This window comes from Prinia subflava, chromosome 22 (genome assembly GCF_021018805.1).
Source record: "Prinia subflava isolate CZ2003 ecotype Zambia chromosome 22, Cam_Psub_1.2, whole genome shotgun sequence".
NCBI classification, from domain to species: Eukaryota; Metazoa; Chordata; class Aves; order Passeriformes; family Cisticolidae; genus Prinia; species Prinia subflava.
In genome coordinates this window covers 5,556,832-5,572,883 of record NC_086268.1, presented here as the reverse complement: position 1 = coordinate 5,572,883, position 16,052 = coordinate 5,556,832, and the positions used below count along the sequence as shown (strand labels likewise).

General features: G+C 52.4%; 2 protein-coding genes across 10 annotated transcripts; one reads left to right on the top strand and one right to left on the bottom strand.

Moving 5' to 3' along the window:
* Positions 1 to 2: 2 nt before the first annotated feature.
* TIRAP (TIR domain containing adaptor protein) lies at positions 3 to 5,574 on the bottom strand. Of its 6 annotated transcripts, none has more exons than XM_063417699.1 (5): positions 5,354 to 5,566; positions 2,289 to 2,499; positions 1,732 to 1,832; positions 612 to 1,217; positions 3 to 471 (listed from the first exon to the last, which is right to left on the bottom strand). In XM_063417699.1, the coding sequence occupies exons 2-5, from the start codon at positions 2,330 to 2,332 to the stop codon at positions 428 to 430; spliced, it is 795 nt and encodes a 264-aa protein (XP_063273769.1). In that variant the 5' UTR covers positions 2,333 to 2,499; positions 5,354 to 5,566; the 3' UTR covers positions 3 to 427. The 6 variants fall into 6 exon arrangements, 5 of the variants coding, with proteins under 5 accessions (XP_063273769.1, XP_063273772.1, XP_063273770.1 ...); XM_063417702.1 differs by having other exon boundaries at positions 1,765 to 1,832; XM_063417700.1 differs by having other exon boundaries at positions 2,289 to 2,372.
* A 58-nt stretch (positions 5,575 to 5,632) lies between these two features.
* Positions 5,633 to 16,021, top strand: FAM118B (family with sequence similarity 118 member B). 4 transcript variants are annotated; one of them, XM_063417695.1, is made up of 9 exons: positions 5,633 to 5,746; positions 6,098 to 6,129; positions 9,918 to 9,995; positions 11,953 to 12,205; positions 12,965 to 13,192; positions 14,340 to 14,468; positions 14,783 to 14,987; positions 15,450 to 15,509; positions 15,580 to 16,021. In XM_063417695.1, the coding sequence occupies exons 3-9, from the start codon at positions 9,925 to 9,927 to the stop codon at positions 15,921 to 15,923; spliced, it is 1,290 nt and encodes a 429-aa protein (XP_063273765.1). In that variant the 5' UTR covers positions 5,633 to 5,746; positions 6,098 to 6,129; positions 9,918 to 9,924; the 3' UTR covers positions 15,924 to 16,021. The 4 variants fall into 4 exon arrangements, with proteins under 4 accessions (XP_063273765.1, XP_063273763.1, XP_063273766.1 ...); XM_063417693.1 differs by having other exon boundaries at positions 9,866 to 9,995; positions 14,702 to 14,987; XM_063417696.1 differs by having other exon boundaries at positions 14,702 to 14,987; positions 15,597 to 15,758.
* Positions 16,022 to 16,052: the final 31 nt, after the last annotated feature.

Genomic DNA, 16,052 nt, shown 5'->3' with positions numbered 1-16,052 from the left:
CCAAAATTTTATAACTTCTGCATTTTCGTAGTCGCAACGATTCCGTGCAAAGTCACTGCCTGCCTCAACTTGTCCTGCCCACAGCCCAGCAGGCGCCTTGTCAGCTTAGTAGGGGTCCTCGAGCTCTCAGGGCAGAGAATGCCAGGGCAGTAAAGAGCTCTCGTGACCCGGAGAACCACCTGTTGTCAGAGCTTAGTGTTTGTGTGAAAGACGTCGCTGTCCCCGCTGAGGAGATTTTGGCCACCAGGACATGGTGGGCTCCAGTCTGCTGTCCCTCATGGATGTGGGGAATTCCCCAACCTTGGCTCCCAGGTCTGGTCTGAGCAGCTCAGGTTTGACCTCAAGGTCCAATGGAACATGCCAACATCCAGATCCAATGGCAACAGCTCTGTGATGCCCATGGGGATGCATCTGCCTGCTCCCAGCACTACTCCATCCTTTTTGTGGAACTCCGGCACAGTTCCTGGAGGTCTGCAGAGAGAGCAGATGAGCTCCATTAGCAAACAATTACTCTAAAAATCAACTTTAAATAAACTTACAGAATCTAGTCCCTTCCTATGGTCCTCACCCCAATGGACTGACGTTTCCTCAGCCTCCCACAGGATACTCACAGCGCATGACAGTGTCTCTGATCTGCCTGAAGCTTTTCTCCTTCAGCGCCATGTAGATGTAGTAGATGTTCCGCAGCTCCCTGGGGTAATCCTTGCGATCCACGTCCTTCAGCACTGGGATGGTGCGTCCATTGGCCATGGGAGCCTCAGCCAAGGCCTGGTGCATCTGGTACCTGCACCAGGGGTCCTGCAGGAAGCCGGGGGTGATGAGCATGACCCAGCAGTGGCTGTTCTGCACGGCATCACACAGCTCTGTCACCACTGCGCTTCCCGCCACCGCATCCCGCAGCTGCAGGAAGCAGCGGAAGCTCTCGGGTTGGCCCTCCAGGTAGGACACCAGCTCCTCCACCAGCTCCATGTCCTGCTCGCTGTGGCAGATGCACACATCGTAGCTCTTGTCCCACCGGGGACTGTCTGAGGCGCTGATGTCCAGTGCTGACACAGGCGACAGGGAGATGGAGCTGGTGGCCAAGCTCGTGCCAGGAGAAGAGCTGGAGCTCTTGGCAGAGGATGAAGAGGAGGAAGGCGAGGATGAAGCAGAGTGGCTGGACTTGAGGCTCTCCACTGAGCTGGGCTTGGGTTTCTGCAGGAGTCGCCTAAACCAACCTGCAGAGTGAGGCCACAGTGAGTTTTAGGGGGCTCGACACCCCCTGGACTTCCCAAGCACAGCATCATTCAATCTGCAGAGTTCCCCCAGATGGAAAAGGGTGGGTGGGATCTCGCCTTGACCCCAAAAACCATCCTGGTCCCTAAAACCTGAGCTGCCACCGACACCTGAATGCTGTGGCATCATTGCCCATTGGCACCTTAGTGTTGTGTTGGGGAGGGGCTGCTGTGAGGGAGAGGACAGAGCCAGGGGGTTTATTCTTAGACTCACTAGCCATAATGGGCAGCACGCTGCTCAGCCACCGATTGCCAGCAGGACACCTCTCCTGAGAGCAGAAAAGAGGGATAAAAAACAGAGCAAGAACCACTTCACTGCAGGTCTCAGCCCCAGGAGCTCCATGTGGTCTGTTCCAGGGACCTGCACCTCTGGGGTGTTCTCTTACAGCCCCAAAATCACACCCAGCAAGGTTTTCTGCATCTGCCTCCCCAAAATGTGCTGGGAAGGAATATTTACCTGTTACTGGCTCTCTCCACTGGAGATACACACCTGCACCAAGCAAGGCCGAGAGGGAATGGGGAGGAGAAACCCTCATTCCCATCAGTGGTAAAAGGATCCTGTGGAGGGGAGAAGTGGGAATCAGCTGAGATCACCAGGGATGGACAGAGTGCTGGCAAACCAAAGGCAGTGTGGGTGATGCCCAGAGCTGTGCATCCTTGGTGCTGCCTGCTCTGGCATTCCTGTCTGTTCCCCACTATCCCATGCCTCAGTATCGTGCTCCCAACGTGGTTTAGAGAGCCCAGACACTCCCTGCAGACACCCCGGAACAGCGTCATGGGAAACAGCTGCTGTTTTCCACTGCTGGCATCACCCCTTCCGAAATGAAACACCCCAAGTCACACTGAAGCCTTTCCCCTACTTCAAAAACAGCACAGGACTGCAAGAAACGCCAGCAAAACCTTGGCACGCCCACGGAAACCACAGTGCCCAAGTGTCACCACTTAGTGACGGCCAAAAGCTCAAGCGTGACCGGAACAATGAGCAGTGGAGGGGAAAGTTGGAGGGATGCTTACCTGGAATGCAGGAGTCCGGCACCGGAGCAGGGAAGGGGATGCATCAGCCCCTGGGTTTGGCAAAGGAAGATCTTCTGGGATTACCTGGGTGGCAAAGGACAGGTAGAATGCAGCACGTTCACTCTGCAGTCTAGTGGGATCTGCAGTGAATGGCGAGGCTGATCCATCCTTGCAGCTTCCACATCCAGGAGCGGTTCCCAGTGAAGCTGCCCTGGGGTGGAAATGAGGGCAGGGACATCCACCTGCCTCCCCAGGGACAGAGTGGAGGAGCTCCCCAAACACCCAGGTGCCCCCAGCACCTCCAGCCTGTGCCAGGGAATGTGAAAGCCCAGGCCGGGTAAATGGGCTGGGACTCCAGGGACAGGAAGCCAAGCCCTCCCGAGGGCCTCCTCCCACATCCGCCATATGTCGTCACTGCCTGGGTGCCAGAGTGCCCAGCCCTCACCAGCACCCTGATCTGTTTTCCTCCCTGGTTTCCTGACTAAATACTGACAGGTGCATGTTTGCCACTCACACTTATTTTACAAGTTACTTTTACCAAACAAGTGATTTTTTCACCCCAAAATCCCTCCTGTATTTCCTTTCCCAGGTCTCATTCCCCTGGTGGTGGCCAACAACTGACACTGCCTTCATCTCATTATCCTCGACCTCCCAAAGCCTGGCAGTTCCTCCTCAATGCCCTGTGAGAGATGAGCTCCAGGTGAGTCCTGGTTCCATCCCCCAGGAATCTGGGGGGTCTCCAGGGCCTGCATGCCCATCCAGCTCCCTGACAGGCTGTTCCTAGCACTGGAGATTTCTCCATCTCTCCCCTGTCTAGGGGACAATGCCAGGACCTCTGATGTGGACACTAAGCCCTCCACCTGCTGCTGCAGTGTCACCATGGCCAAGCTGGTGGCCCAGCACAGAGTGGAGGTGATCCAGGAGGTGTCCCACCAGGAGGTGGGGGCCTGGGGGTCCAGCCCTAGTGCTGAATGTGTCCCTCCCTCTCTCACCTGAGTCCTCACCCTGGATAACAACAAAGCCCCTTGACCTCAGATGCCCAGAGCAGCTGTCCCTGGCACCCACACAGGAGCATCTCCAGAGTGAGCCCAGGGTGGACCAGAGTACAAAGCTGGGTCAGCATCTCCCTCGCTGTTAACCCTGAAGTGGAGTGGTGGCCATCACACTCCCACTGTGCACAGTACCACAGCTCCAGCTGGGGGTCTCCAACCTGCAGGAGCTGAGCTAGCACCCACCAAGGTGGGTCCTCACCTCTACCCCAGAAGGGAGAATCACAGAATCCCAGAATAGTTTGAGTTGGAAAGGACCTTAAAGATCATCTTGCTCCAAGTCCCTGCCATGGGCAGGGACACCTTCCAGTAGTCCAGGTTGCTCCAAGCACTGGCCTTTGAAGGCCTGGCCTTGGCGGATGGCTGTGCTCACCTAACTCAACATGTTCATGAAAGGGTGGCCCATGCCCAGTGCCCATCACACCAACTTCAGGACTGCAGCACCTGCCCCCACAACACAACCCTGGTGTCCCCCATCTGCTTGCAAGCTGACTGGGACAACAACCCCCACACCTCCATGTCTGAAGGGAAGTGTTTTCCTCAGGGAAAAGTCCCATGTGTTCTGACCCCCTAAAATATCCCCCACACCCCATTTAACCTCAACACCCCATGCCAGGGCTAGTCAAGACACCCTTTCATCAATGCCACCATGACCCAGCTGTGCCCCAGGGCTGAATCCACCTCCTTGTTCAGCACACTGCTGTTTGCTTGCTCACCCCCAGGGACCTTCGAGTCTCCTGGGAAGGACAGAAGGTCAGGAGATCCCCCAACACCCATCAGGCTTTTGGGAACCCCATGGCTACACCACCACTGTGTCCCACAGGTGTTTGAAGAGCTCCTGTTGGACACTGATTGTTCCCTCCATGCCACCACCTGGCTGTGGCTTCCACAGGTATTCCCATGTCTACTCACCCACCACTTTCAGCAAAACAACATACCAGGGCACAGCACCATAAAACCAGGTGAAATGGGGGGGGCTCCCTGATGGCCTTTCCCCTTTGCCATAAACACCACCCCATCCCCAAGGATTTCACCAGCCAGTCCATCTATGAGCCCTAGGAGGCACCCTGGGGGTGCAGCAGCAGGCAGGATCCTCCTGCAGGGTCCCCAGCCCACCCTCAAACACGGTGCTAAGAGCAAGGAACCTGGGAAGCCTCTGCCCAAACCCACAATAAATTCCCTGAGAGACTCTAGGCTCCTCCCTACCTCCTGCCACCACCTCAGCTGCCTTTCTCTCCACTAAGCAGGGGACACCAGTGGGCCCCTTGGTGGCCAAATCCCAAAGGAAAAAGCCCAAGGCTGAGTGGTGCTGAGCCCCACAGGAACACACAGACTACCACCAGTCATAGGCCCGGCACCACTCATCCCACGGGGATCTGTTTTGCATTAGTCCCTGCCCTGGCACTGCTGCCACCACCCCAAAAATCAACTCCCCACCCGAGGACAGGACCCAGAGGAGGGGGAGTCACCTGCCTGTGTGAGTCACCCCACCTGGAAACCCCAGAGCCGCCTCAGCGAGGGAACCTGAGCAAGGGGTGTTTGGGTTCGCTGCATTCTCAAAACCTAAACTCTAAACCCCAAGAGACAGCACCCTCTGGATTTCACCCTACCTCAGAAATAATATAATCATTATTAAAGGAGTAACTAAGCAGGCACAGCTCTATTCACAACGTGCCTTGACCCACCAGCAGCAGCACTACACTGAAATTCCTGCAGCAGGAGTTTCAGGCTGGTCATCACGAGGAGCCTGTGGTTTACAGAATTGCCTGTGGATTTAAGAAACGGTGAAGACCAGGTGCTGCTAGGCAGGATCAAAGGTGGTTCTGGTGAGAAAGTAAGACTAATTTTGTCCCTAAAAGCACCATGAATGCTTCATTTACGGAGCCAGTACAAAACAGTGTGCAGCTCCCACACAGAATAGTTTTTCTCCTGATAAGCTCTAAATACACCCAAATTCTGCCACACAGATGCTTGAAGGCATCATAGCGGCCGTCCAGGCCCAGGCACCGCATATACCTCATAGGGCTGGAGAAGCGGTCACACATACACGAACCCAGTCAGCGGCAGCTGGCGGAGCAGAGGCCCCAGAGGGGTAGGGGGGGCACGGGGGAAGGAAGACCCCGCCAGGCCCGGCGCAGCCCCGGCTCGGGCACACGAACCCGCTCGGCGCCGCTCTCAGCCCGCCACTGCGCCACGCATGCGCGCACCCGCTTTAGAGCTTCGCAAAGCGCCGCGAGAGCCGCGCCGCGTTCCCACGCCTGGCCCCGCCTCTTCCGCTGGGAGCCAATGACGGGGCGGGGCGGGAGGAGGCGTGGCCAAGCGTCGCACGGGGCGGGGCGTGGCCGGGCGCGAGGCGGCTGCGCGCGGCGCGGCGGCGTCTCCTCAATGGGGCCGCGCGCGCGGCGCCAGGTGCGTGCGGGGCGCGCGGGGGCGGGGGGCGGGCAGGGCGCGGTTGCCATGGAGACAGCGGGGGGTGGTGAAGCTGTTGCCATAGCGACGGGGGCCGCCATAATGGGGGGGTCCCATGGCCGCCGGCCTGAGGGGACGCAGCGGCCTGAGGGGAGCGGAGGAGACCGGCGGGGCCGGGGGTGAGCCGGGGGGCCGGGAAGCCTCTGGCGGCGGCGGGCGGCTCGGCTGTAACTCGCCCCGCCGCGCCAAAGCCCTCTATAAAAGCTCCTTTTTATTGATGGTTCCCCCTGGGAAAGGATCCTCGGTGTCCTCCCCGCCTGCTGAATCCCCGTGTTGTTGCTTTTCCTGCAGGTTTAGCGAGGAGGGCACAACGGAGAGGACAGGTAAGGGCTCGAGCAACCCCGAAGGTGCGACCCCCCCTCCCTGCTTCCCTTTCCAGAGTCAGTCCTGGAATGCCAGCGTGCTTCTGTGGGGGTCTGTGGGATACAGAGCTCAGGCAGGCTTTGCTGTGTCACCCTCTCCTTGCTCATGGAGCCATTGGGAAGCACGTGGAGAATTACAGCGTTGAATAAAAACCTCTGGTGTGTTTTGATTCACATCCAAGGAGGCTGAATCCTGTGGTTTTGTGGCTTGGACAGGAGCAGGGTTTGTCCTCGGTCCCATTGTCCCTGGAGCCTGTGTGTTTCTAGGATGGGTTTGATCCAGCTCCAGTGTAGTTTCCACATGGAGGGAGAGGCTTGGGAATTGGCCAGACTGCTCAACTTTTAGCTGAGACATAGCGGCTTTTAAACTATCTTATCACAATGCCTTAAAGTCGCTGAACTGAAAAATAGGCGGGGAATTACATCCTTGCTGGTGGCAGTTCTCAGCACTCGAAGCTAAAAATGATGGATGAGCAGTATGTTTGTACCTGTTTCTTTTGGGAATTTCTGGGGGCTCTTCTGGAGGACCCTGTCTTCCAGCATGGGGCTGGATCACTTGGCTTCAATTTTAAACATCCAAGTGTAGCTTTAGTTGTGTGTTGGGTGCTGAGCATGGAGATGGTGTCAGCAGCAACTTCTCCATGACTTGGAGGAGAAGATGTTCCATTAATTCCCCATTTTGGTTCTGCAGGTTGGGCTCTGGTGTTGGCTGTGTGGCCGTGGTTGTGTTTTGCAGAGCTGCAGAGAGGTTTTTGTAAATACACACCCTGTGTGAACCTCGGCCTTCGTTTGACACATGGGGTGTTCAGGTGTTTGCTTTTACCTGGGATACACCTTCGTATTTCCAACATTTCTGCAGCTGGATATGTCTGTGTCACACAGGGGATTGCTGTGGTTGGGTTTATCCAGTTTTGGTGACTTGGGCACAGTTTAAAACTGAAGTCTAGAAGACTTTAGGATGAATTAAGGGATTTCTGTGATGTGGAGAGAGAAAGAGAATGCAGCAATCCCACACAGGGAGTCTCTTACTAACCTTGATAAAAGTGCTGGGAACAAGGCTGGGAACAGGGGAACGGGGCAGCTGAGCCAGGAATCCATGGAGTGTTGTGTTTACAATCTTCAACTCCCTGTGGTCTAAATAGCTGGAAAGTTCCCAATGTCTGAAGAGGGCTGGAGAGACTCTTATCTTGTAAATGCCTGTGCCTCCCTCTCCTTCATGGCACCTGTCTTCCCAGGGGGAGCCTGCAGTACCTGGTGTGGTTTTTTTTCCTGTGGCAGTGTCATGCTCTGAGGTAATTCCACTTAATTTTGGCTACCTCAGCTGTGCCAGCATGATCCATCCCCCTAGGGAGCAAAGCTTCTCTCCAGGACTGAAAACCAGACGTTTCTATTTCTTGGCTGAATCCTCATGAATTCTTTTTAAGACCAATAATAACTTTTTTGGAACTAGACTGTATTTATAATGGGGGTTTTGTTCCTTTATGGCTCTCTGCACTAAATAATAGACCTGAAGGTTGAAGATCATTGTATGAGAAAACCTTACAAGGTGATTATAATTCCAAAAGGTGTTTTATCCTAAATTTAAAATTACTTCTGAAATGTCATTTAGAGGCACTTAAAATTGATTTGATGGCTCCATTCCTGCTGTTAATAGCATGGGAATGTGCAGAGTGAGATGGGAGCAGTGCTGAGGCAGCTGGAAGCAAACAGGGAGCTCCTAGATGGGAGCTTACAAACAGCCTCCATATTCGAGGCTCAGCTGGTGATTCACAATGCAAAGATAATATAAGCTTAAATTATATCTAGTATAGAAAGTGAGGAAGAATTTACCTTCAGCTGTAGCTCTGCTGCTGCAGAGGGGCCAAGGGTAGACCCAACACCAGCAGGAGCTGAAACTTCCCTCTGAAACACTCCAGTTATCTATTGTTAGTCCCTAGCTCATCTAAAGCATCTTTGCACCACTAAATAAAATCTGGCTGGCTTTGTGGAAGCAGCCTGTCCTTCCAGAAAAATCAGCTAATCTAAAAGAAGAGATGGGAGCCTCCTGGGAAGGAAAGAGAGGGGCTTTTCCCCCCCTTTATCCTGACTGCATTCACTCAGCAGGGATTTGATGGTGGATCTGACAGATCCTGTGTCCAGCAGGTCCTGCTATCTTCCTGAGAGGCCCTACTGTGGTCTTTGGAGGTTTAACCCCCCCAAAATAGTTCACCAGGAAGCCTAACAGGTTGCATATGCTCAGGGCTGATGAGGCTGAAGAGATTCATTGTCAGAACAGCACTGAAGTGCTCCTGGGCTCAGTGTGGGTTGGAAAAATACAGAGTACAACATTCACAAGACTGTGTGATGGAGGAGCCCTGCCTGGCATGCACGGAGGGGGGAAACCACGAGATTCCTCACTTGCTAAAGGCCTTTGACACTTTTATCCAAAATCTGGGGCCTACAGTAAGGCCCAGTAAGATAAAAAGGTGATTATTTCAAGTCATGAGCAGCACGTGCTCAGTAATGTTTCAGGAGGTGGGTGGTGAAACCCAGCTCTCTGAGGTGTTCTACTGTTGTTACAATGATTTATTACTGAGCAGCCTGGCGTGGTGGAAAGTGTCCCTGCCTATGGCAGAGGGGTGGAATGACATGAGCTTTAAGGTTCTGTCCGACCCAAACCGTTCCATAATGCCATTGTATAAAGTTTTCATAAGAGGTCAGGAGGTAAAGGCTGCACACACGGTGTATCTGAGCGTGTCACTTTGCCCTGCGCTCTTCACCCAGCACTGAAAGGTGGTGATTTCCTAGAATACTGCCTGATTTCTCACATGATCCATGGCAACACTTGCAGCACAGCTGAGGTGTCCTACCTGGAGAGACCTGCCCATTGTCTCCTGCTCTGCTGCCAGGGAGCAATCGCAGCATCTCAACTCTAGAACAAACCCTCAGATCTCCCTGAGATGGAAAAACCTGCAAAAACTGTGATTTTGGGTCAGCAGCTCTTCCTCAGCATTTCCTCTGGCCAAAAGCCCTTGTCTAACACAGTTTTTGCTGGACTCTTCATTACAATTGGCAAGGAAAAAGCAGAGGAGGGTGAACAGTTGTGTTCATTTGCAGAGGAGGGTGAGCAGTTGTGTTCATTTTCATTCCCTTTTCATAGACTTATTTGGGAGAAGCGGAGTGGGAGAGGACTGCGTGCTGGCAGAGCTTTTGTATTTTATGTCATGGGCTGTTGAAAGAGTTCTCAAACTGCACTTCCTTTCCGTGGGCTCTAAGGTCATTTCCCAGTGCTTGCAGACATATGGCGGGCTGGGAAACCCTGCTCTCATCACCAGGGAATGAAATGCTTTCCGTGGCTTTTTGGAGCCAACAAAAATCTCTTTGTCTTCTCTTCCCTCCCACTGTTTCCCGAGCAGCAAGTTTGCTACAGGCCTTGTCAGGAAGGGGTGAGGCTGCTCCAAGATCCAGCTCACTGGGAAAATGAGCAGCTGAGGTGAAATGAAGGGTCTGGCCAAGTGTGTTTTGCTGAGGCAATCACACCTGGGCAAAACAGCCAAGGATTTTATGATAAAAGAGGTTAAGGAAGTGGATGAGACTGTGGGGCAAAGTTCAGCGACAAAAACATGCAATTCCCAGCCCAGAGGTGATCTTGGAATGATAACAAACCTGGTGTTTATCCACCTGTGCAAAGCTGGTTCTGTAAAACCTTGTTGTCCAGGTGGTGTTGTCCATGTGCAGTGACTTCGCTTGTGGTGATTTGTCTACTGTAGAAACTGGATGGCTTCTACGGTGAGCCTGGGCAAGGAAACATTATTGGAAGATGGAATGCCACCTGCAAAAAAGCCCAGGTAAATTTATTTATACTCCAGTGAATTTGTTCTAACAGGAGCCTTTTCCTGTGCCTCGCATTGTTCTTTAAGGATTGTGACCCCTGGCGACCGCAGCTGTTTCGCTTCCTGATCCAAGAACCCCGCGCTGGCTTCTGGCCATGCCCTGGGCTTCCCTGCTGTTTGTGCAACAAACTCCTTCACACCCAGCATGTCCTTTTCTGGGGTTTTAATCCTCAGCCAGGGGATGGGGTCACACTCAAAGCTGTATTTATTTTACTGTCCTGTCTCCATGGTCCTGTGCCCTCGCAGTGTCAGGTCGGACATGGTGGTTGTGCTCTTTTGCTTGAGTTGGATACTCAGATTAGTATGATTGAACTGCATGTAAAGGCTGAATAATTCACTCTGAGGCTCCTTGTGCTTAGAAATAGGTGTTCTTACAGTTTTGTGATTGAGGACCTGACTGATGGATAATTCTATCTGTTGGAGACTGAGACTGGCTGGTGCAAGCTCCAAAGTTCTTGTGAACAAGCAGCTAATTTATCTGGGGGGTTGTCTCCTGCTAATTTGATTTATTTGCAAGTTCTGGAGGGCTGCAGGATATTTCTGTGTGGTCTCGAGGTTGATCAGTGACCCTGGAATGTGCAGAAAAGACACTGGAAGATGATTTTTTTTCCTTGCTCAGGATATCAGGGTAGAAACAAGTTCATTTATCAGTAGGGGTAGAATGCCTCTTTCAGGTATGCAGGACATTAAGACTTGGGTATTTGTTATTATTTTGGATTTCAGTCCCTGTATTTCCAATAGTGTTTTCATACTAGCTCAATAGCATGAATACTAATTTATTCTTCACACAGGCTTGTATTCCTCAAATTAAACCCTGTTTATCAGCAGTAACAGTCAAGCCCTCCTGGAGGAAAGGGTTAACAAGTCTGTTTTCATAGGCAGGAGCTGAGGGAAGGCACAGTTCCATCTGTGTGGTGTTGGTTTCTTCTCCCCTTCTCACTAAATATCACGTGTTTGCTGATAAAGCCCATTTCTTCCATACAAGCTGCTTCCCTGGGCTGCTGCTCCCATCCTGGGAAGCTGCAGCAGGTCCCTGCTGCAGAAAGCAGCTGGACACCAGGCAAGGCAAGGCAAGGCAAGAAGCAGCACATGTGCTTAATAAATGATAAAGGTCAAGTTTAAAAGCACTGTGCAGGTGTAAAGCCAGGAAAACAGGGAGGAGGGGAGGAGGAATAAGGAGAATACAGCCCTGCAGCCCTTTCATGTGACTCTGTATCATCTGGGATATTCCAAAAGATTGGCCTGGAGCATTCCTGCTGGAATTGCAGGCATCACAGGGGAGGGATTGCTGGTAGAGCTGAGGGAGTTCCTCAGCAAACTGGGGCTGGGCTCTCCAGGGCAGAGCCAGGAGGAAGCCTTCCCTTGCTTTTCTCTGTGCTGGATAAATGGAGCTGTTGTTTCCAGGCCCCTGTTCTGCACCTTGTTTAAACCAGATCACATTTCCGACCTGCATGGGATCCAACACACGTTTTGTCTCTGGACATAGAGCGTGTGTGTGTCTCATTCTCTAGTGCTCACCACACCTGTCCCATGCCCTCCAGCCTTCCAGGTAACTTTTATTAATAGACTTCCCTTATTCCAAATTTTTAGTGGTTTAGCTTTGCTGCAGAAGCACCCCAGGGCATCACTGACTTCCCCAGTAACCATCCTGGCAACAAATTTGATTCCCAAAAATGTTGTAATTATGGACCTTGTATTGGGAGCATTTGTGCTGCTGATCCATGCAGCTGCCTGCTGTCTTGTAAGGATACCAAGCTGCTCCTCTCATGCTCTTTATCAGAGAGCCCCAATGGATATTTGATTCAAAATTTAGGCACAGGGTACCTCCATCTCCCTCAGTTTGCATATTCCACCGCTCCAGACACCCTTCCACTCATGGTGGTACCAGCTGTGCTCCTTGCTCCTTTTGCAGGAAGCTGTTGCCAAGCCTCAAAACCAAGAAGCCTCGGGAACTTGTTTTGGTGATTGGGACAGGAATTAGTGCTGCAGTTGCTCCCCAGGTCCCAGCGCTGAAGTCCTGGAAGGGGCTGATTCAGGCCCTTCTGGATGCTGCTATTGACTTTGATCTCCTGGAAGATGAAGAGAGCAAACGGTTCCAGAAGTGTCTTCATGAGGACAAGAACCTGGTTCATGTTGCCCATGACCTTATTCAGAAGCTGTCTCCGGTCAGTGAGCTTGTACCTGCCCTGAGTGTAGGATTTGGCTTTTTGGAAATAGCCAGATTTGGTTCTCCAGCAATGGAGCCCCCACCCCAACAATTTCTCTGTGTACAGGGAACCCCAGTGCAGTTACTGTGCCAGGTGCCTTAGAGATAACCCTGCTGCAGATGTGGGGTTTAGGTATTTCACCTGGACCAAGATGATCAGAGGGATGGAGCACATTCCTGTGAGGAAGGGCTGAGAGAACTGGGATTGTTAAACCTGGAGAAGAGGGCTTCAGGGGTGACCTAATTGTGGCCGTCCAGTACCTGAAGGGAGCTGACAAGAAAGATGGAGAGAGACTGTGGACAAAGGCCTGGGGTGACAGGACAAGAGGGAATGACTTCCTACTGCCAGAGGGCAGGGTTAGATGGGATATTGGGAAGGAATTGTTGCCTGTGAGGGCGGTGAGATTGCCCAGAGAAGCTGTGGCTGCCCCATCCCTGGGAGTGTTCAAGGCCAGGCTGGAGGGGTTTGGAGTGTTCCTGTCCAGGGCACAGAGTGGGCTTTAAGGGCCTTCCCCACCCAAACCAGTCTGGGATTCTGTGATCCTATGACTCTGCTGAAGCAGAGCACCCAAACTAGTGCAGCCAGGGCTCTGTGTTTGCCCTGCAAGGACCCAGAGCTTTGCAGGGTGTTGGGGAAATGTGGATAGTTTTTCATGGAGTCATTTGGCATGAGGTGTTAAGGTCTGGGCTCTGATCTCAGTCTGTCTCCCCTTCTCAGCGCACAAGCAATGTTCGCTCAACCTTTTTCAAGGACTGTTTGTATGAGGTGTTTGATGACCTGGAATCCAAAATGGAAGATTCTGGGAAGCAGCTGCTTCAGTCTGTGCTTCACTTGATGGAAAACGGGGCCCTTGTGTTAACCACAAACTTTGATAACCTGCTGGAGCTGTACGCAGCACACCAGGGGAAGCATCTTGAGTCTCTTGACCTGACTGATGAAAAGAAGGTAAAGGATGATTATTTCTTTTGTCAGGGACTGTGGGGTGCAGGATGTGGTCTCATGCTGCCTGAGGACATTGTACTGACTGTAGTAGTTTAAGTGGTGGCAGACAAGCTGCAGGCAGAGGCTCTGACTGTCCGGGGCAGCAAGCTGAGGAATGAGGGAACGCTCCTTTCTGGAACACTGCTTTGCTGGCTGCCATCCAGTGCTCAGGAGGAGTCCTTAAGCCTGCTATTCCTTTGATCTCTGTCCTTGAAACTTCTGGCTTGGCCTTGCTTCCACATAAGGCTCGGGTTGATGTTTCTAACCAATATGGGAAACTCCACACAAGATGCAAAGCTGAACTTTTTATAAGGTGCTGCAAAGTGCTTTTTTGTGGTGGCCATTCAGGGCTGCAGCCTTTGAGGCTCCCCTCTTGTCCCGTGTCCTCTTCCTTTAGTAGCTGGAATGGCTCCTCCTGCTGCACTCTCTTCATGCAAACATCCCCCTCCTGCCCCAGTCAGGCTGTGAAACCCTGAGTTCTTTGCACCTGCCCACCTCATCTCTCCATTGTGGGTTTTGCTGGTGGGGAGCATCTCATCCTTCTGTTTGCATGTTAAACACCCCCCATGTGTGTGTCCTGTGCAGTCCTCACTCTCTTTTCGTTCTCATTTCTGTGCTTCACGTTTCCTGTGTGACCTCTTAATCTACGTAGCTGGAAGTACTTAAAGTGTTACAAATAAGCATTCTAATTATTGCAAGCTTAAACGAGCTGAGGTCTGCAGGAGTAAACCGAGAGCCTCAGAAGCAGCTGTCTGAAATGGAGGTCAGCTCAGCTGGTGACTCCCTCAGAGCCAGTAGGGGCCTCAAAATAAAACTCAGTAGGCTTGAGGAACATACTGACATAGGATTTGTAGCTTGTTCCCCTTTTTCTGGTCAATTTGGCATTTTGATTCAGTCTTCTCATCACATTCACCAGTCAGCTGAAGTGTTGACCCAAACAAGCACCACAGGCACCACCTTTTTACACAGGCTGTGGCTGCAGGCCATGGTGTAGAGGCTGTTGGAGAGAAGATGAGGAGGAAGCACTCTCTTTGGAATGCTTCCCCAGATGTTACATATAGCAGTGCTGTGGTGGCCAGTGTGACAATCTCCCCGGGTTTGTGTTGTGCAGGTGCTGGAGTGGGCACAAGAGAAGAGGAAGCTCAGTGTCCTGCACATCCACGGCGTCTACACCAACCCCAGCGGCATCGTCCTGCACCCGGCCGGATACCAGAACGTGCTGCGCAACACCGAGGTCATGGTGAGCCACAGCTCCCGCCGGGGTTCAGTCTGAGCTTCACAGAGGGTGGGGGAGAATCCATTAGATGTGGAAAATAGAAGGGGTGAATTCCCTAGCCCGATGAGGTGCTGGAACACTTCCCACACTTGCTGAAGGATGGCATTGCTGCAGAGCCTCCCCAGGGATAGGGCAGGTGCTGTGTCTTGTGAGGATGAAGCTCACCTTGACCGAGAACATCTTTCCCTTTCTTAAAGCGAGAGATTCAGAAGCTGTATGAAAATAAGTCCTTCCTCTTCTTGGGCTGTGGTTGGACAGTTGATGACACCACGTTTCAGGCCCTGTTTTTAGAGGCTGTCAAGCACAAGTCAGACCTGGAGCACTTCATGCTGGTGCGGAGGGGGGATGTGGACGAGTTCAAGAAGCTCCGTGAGAACATGCTGGACAAAGGGATCAAAGTGATTTCCTACGGAGACGAATACGCTGACCTGCCCGAGTACTTCGAGCGGCTGACAAGCGAGATCGCCATGCGGGGCCGCACAGGTACGGGGCTGGGGACCCCTGGCTGTCCATGCAGAGCAGACAGGGTTAGCAGCACCTGTTCTCTGTGCTACACAGAGATTCCTGAAGCCCTTTTTTATAAAAAAAGCAAACATGTCTCTAAGTGTAGCTGGATTTGCAGGTTACTTTTTTGAAATCACTGTGTTTTAACAGTTTAAACAGCTGTGCTGCCTCCCACGCCTGCAAACTTTGTTTTTCATGTGAAGCTGTTCCCTTTTTAGTGAAGGGATATTTAGTCTCACTGACCCTTGTGCTGCTCAGCCCAAGCCAATGCTTTTATACTATAGGTATCACAAATAAATCATAAAAGTGGGGGAAAGTGGGTTCACTGGCCAGAGCCTTGCTGGCAGGTATTCTGAGGGTTAACCCAGCCAGGAAAGGCTGTGTGAAACCACAACGTGGGCAGCTGGCTCTCCCCCGACACTGCTCTCTGCTCTGCCCCAGGTGTGCCCAAGGAGGGGCAGCAGCTGAACGGCTCTGCAGGTGCCCACACTGAGGTGAAAGGTAAGGAAGGCTCTCTGGAGCCCAGGCTTCACCCTGTGTTGCTCCCTGGAGTCTCGGCAGGTTTTTTCAGCCTTTGCTTCCACACAGGATGCAGCTCCTGAGCCTCAGCCCTGCCCAGCCCCTGAGCCGTGGCAGGGGCTCCTGGGACAGCCCCTGAGCCATGGCACGCAGCCCTCAGGGAGGCTGGAGCCCACCACTGTCCCACTGCTGTCAGCACCGAGGCAGGACCCTTCTGGCAGGGAAGAGGCCAGGACAGAGCCTCCACGGATGAACACCTGGTCTAACATAGTAATTGTGGTTTTACTGGGGCTGCATGTGCCTGTGGAGCGCGGTGTCCCTGAGGGAGCTGCAGCCTCTCTAACTTCATACCTAGTGCTTTTATATTCTGTATTTCAATTAAAAAATGAAACTTGAGCTTTTTTTTTTTACTGGAAGCTCTAGTTTTCTAGTCCTGTCTTTTTACTGTACAGTATTTTGTATGTTGAAGTTGTATTAAAGGCCTGCTCACTGAACTTTGGCTGCTCTGTCATTTAAAGGCCCCTT

Bases quoted from the DNA above. Each gene is read 5' to 3' on its own strand.
- TIRAP (XM_063417699.1), bottom strand. From the start codon at position 2,332: ATGCATCCCCTTCCCTGCTCCGGTGCCGGACTCCTGCATTCCAG. The intron at 1,833-2,288 runs GTAAGCATCCCT...TCCCCTCCACAG, and splicing joins GCCGGACTCCTGCATTCCAG to GATCCTTTTACCACTGATGG. The intron at 472-611 runs GTGAGTATCCTG...CTCTCTCTGCAG, and splicing joins CAGAGACACTGTCATGCGCT to ACCTCCAGGAACTGTGCCGG.
- FAM118B (XM_063417693.1), top strand. From the start codon at position 9,925: ATGGCTTCTACGGTGAGCCTGGGCAAGGAAACATTATTGGAAGATGGA. The intron at 14,988-15,449 runs GTACGGGGCTGG...GCTCTGCCCCAG, and splicing joins CGCCATGCGGGGCCGCACAG to GTGTGCCCAAGGAGGGGCAG. The intron at 15,510-15,579 runs GTAAGGAAGGCT...AGGTTTTTTCAG, and splicing joins TGCCCACACTGAGGTGAAAG to CCTTTGCTTCCACACAGGAT.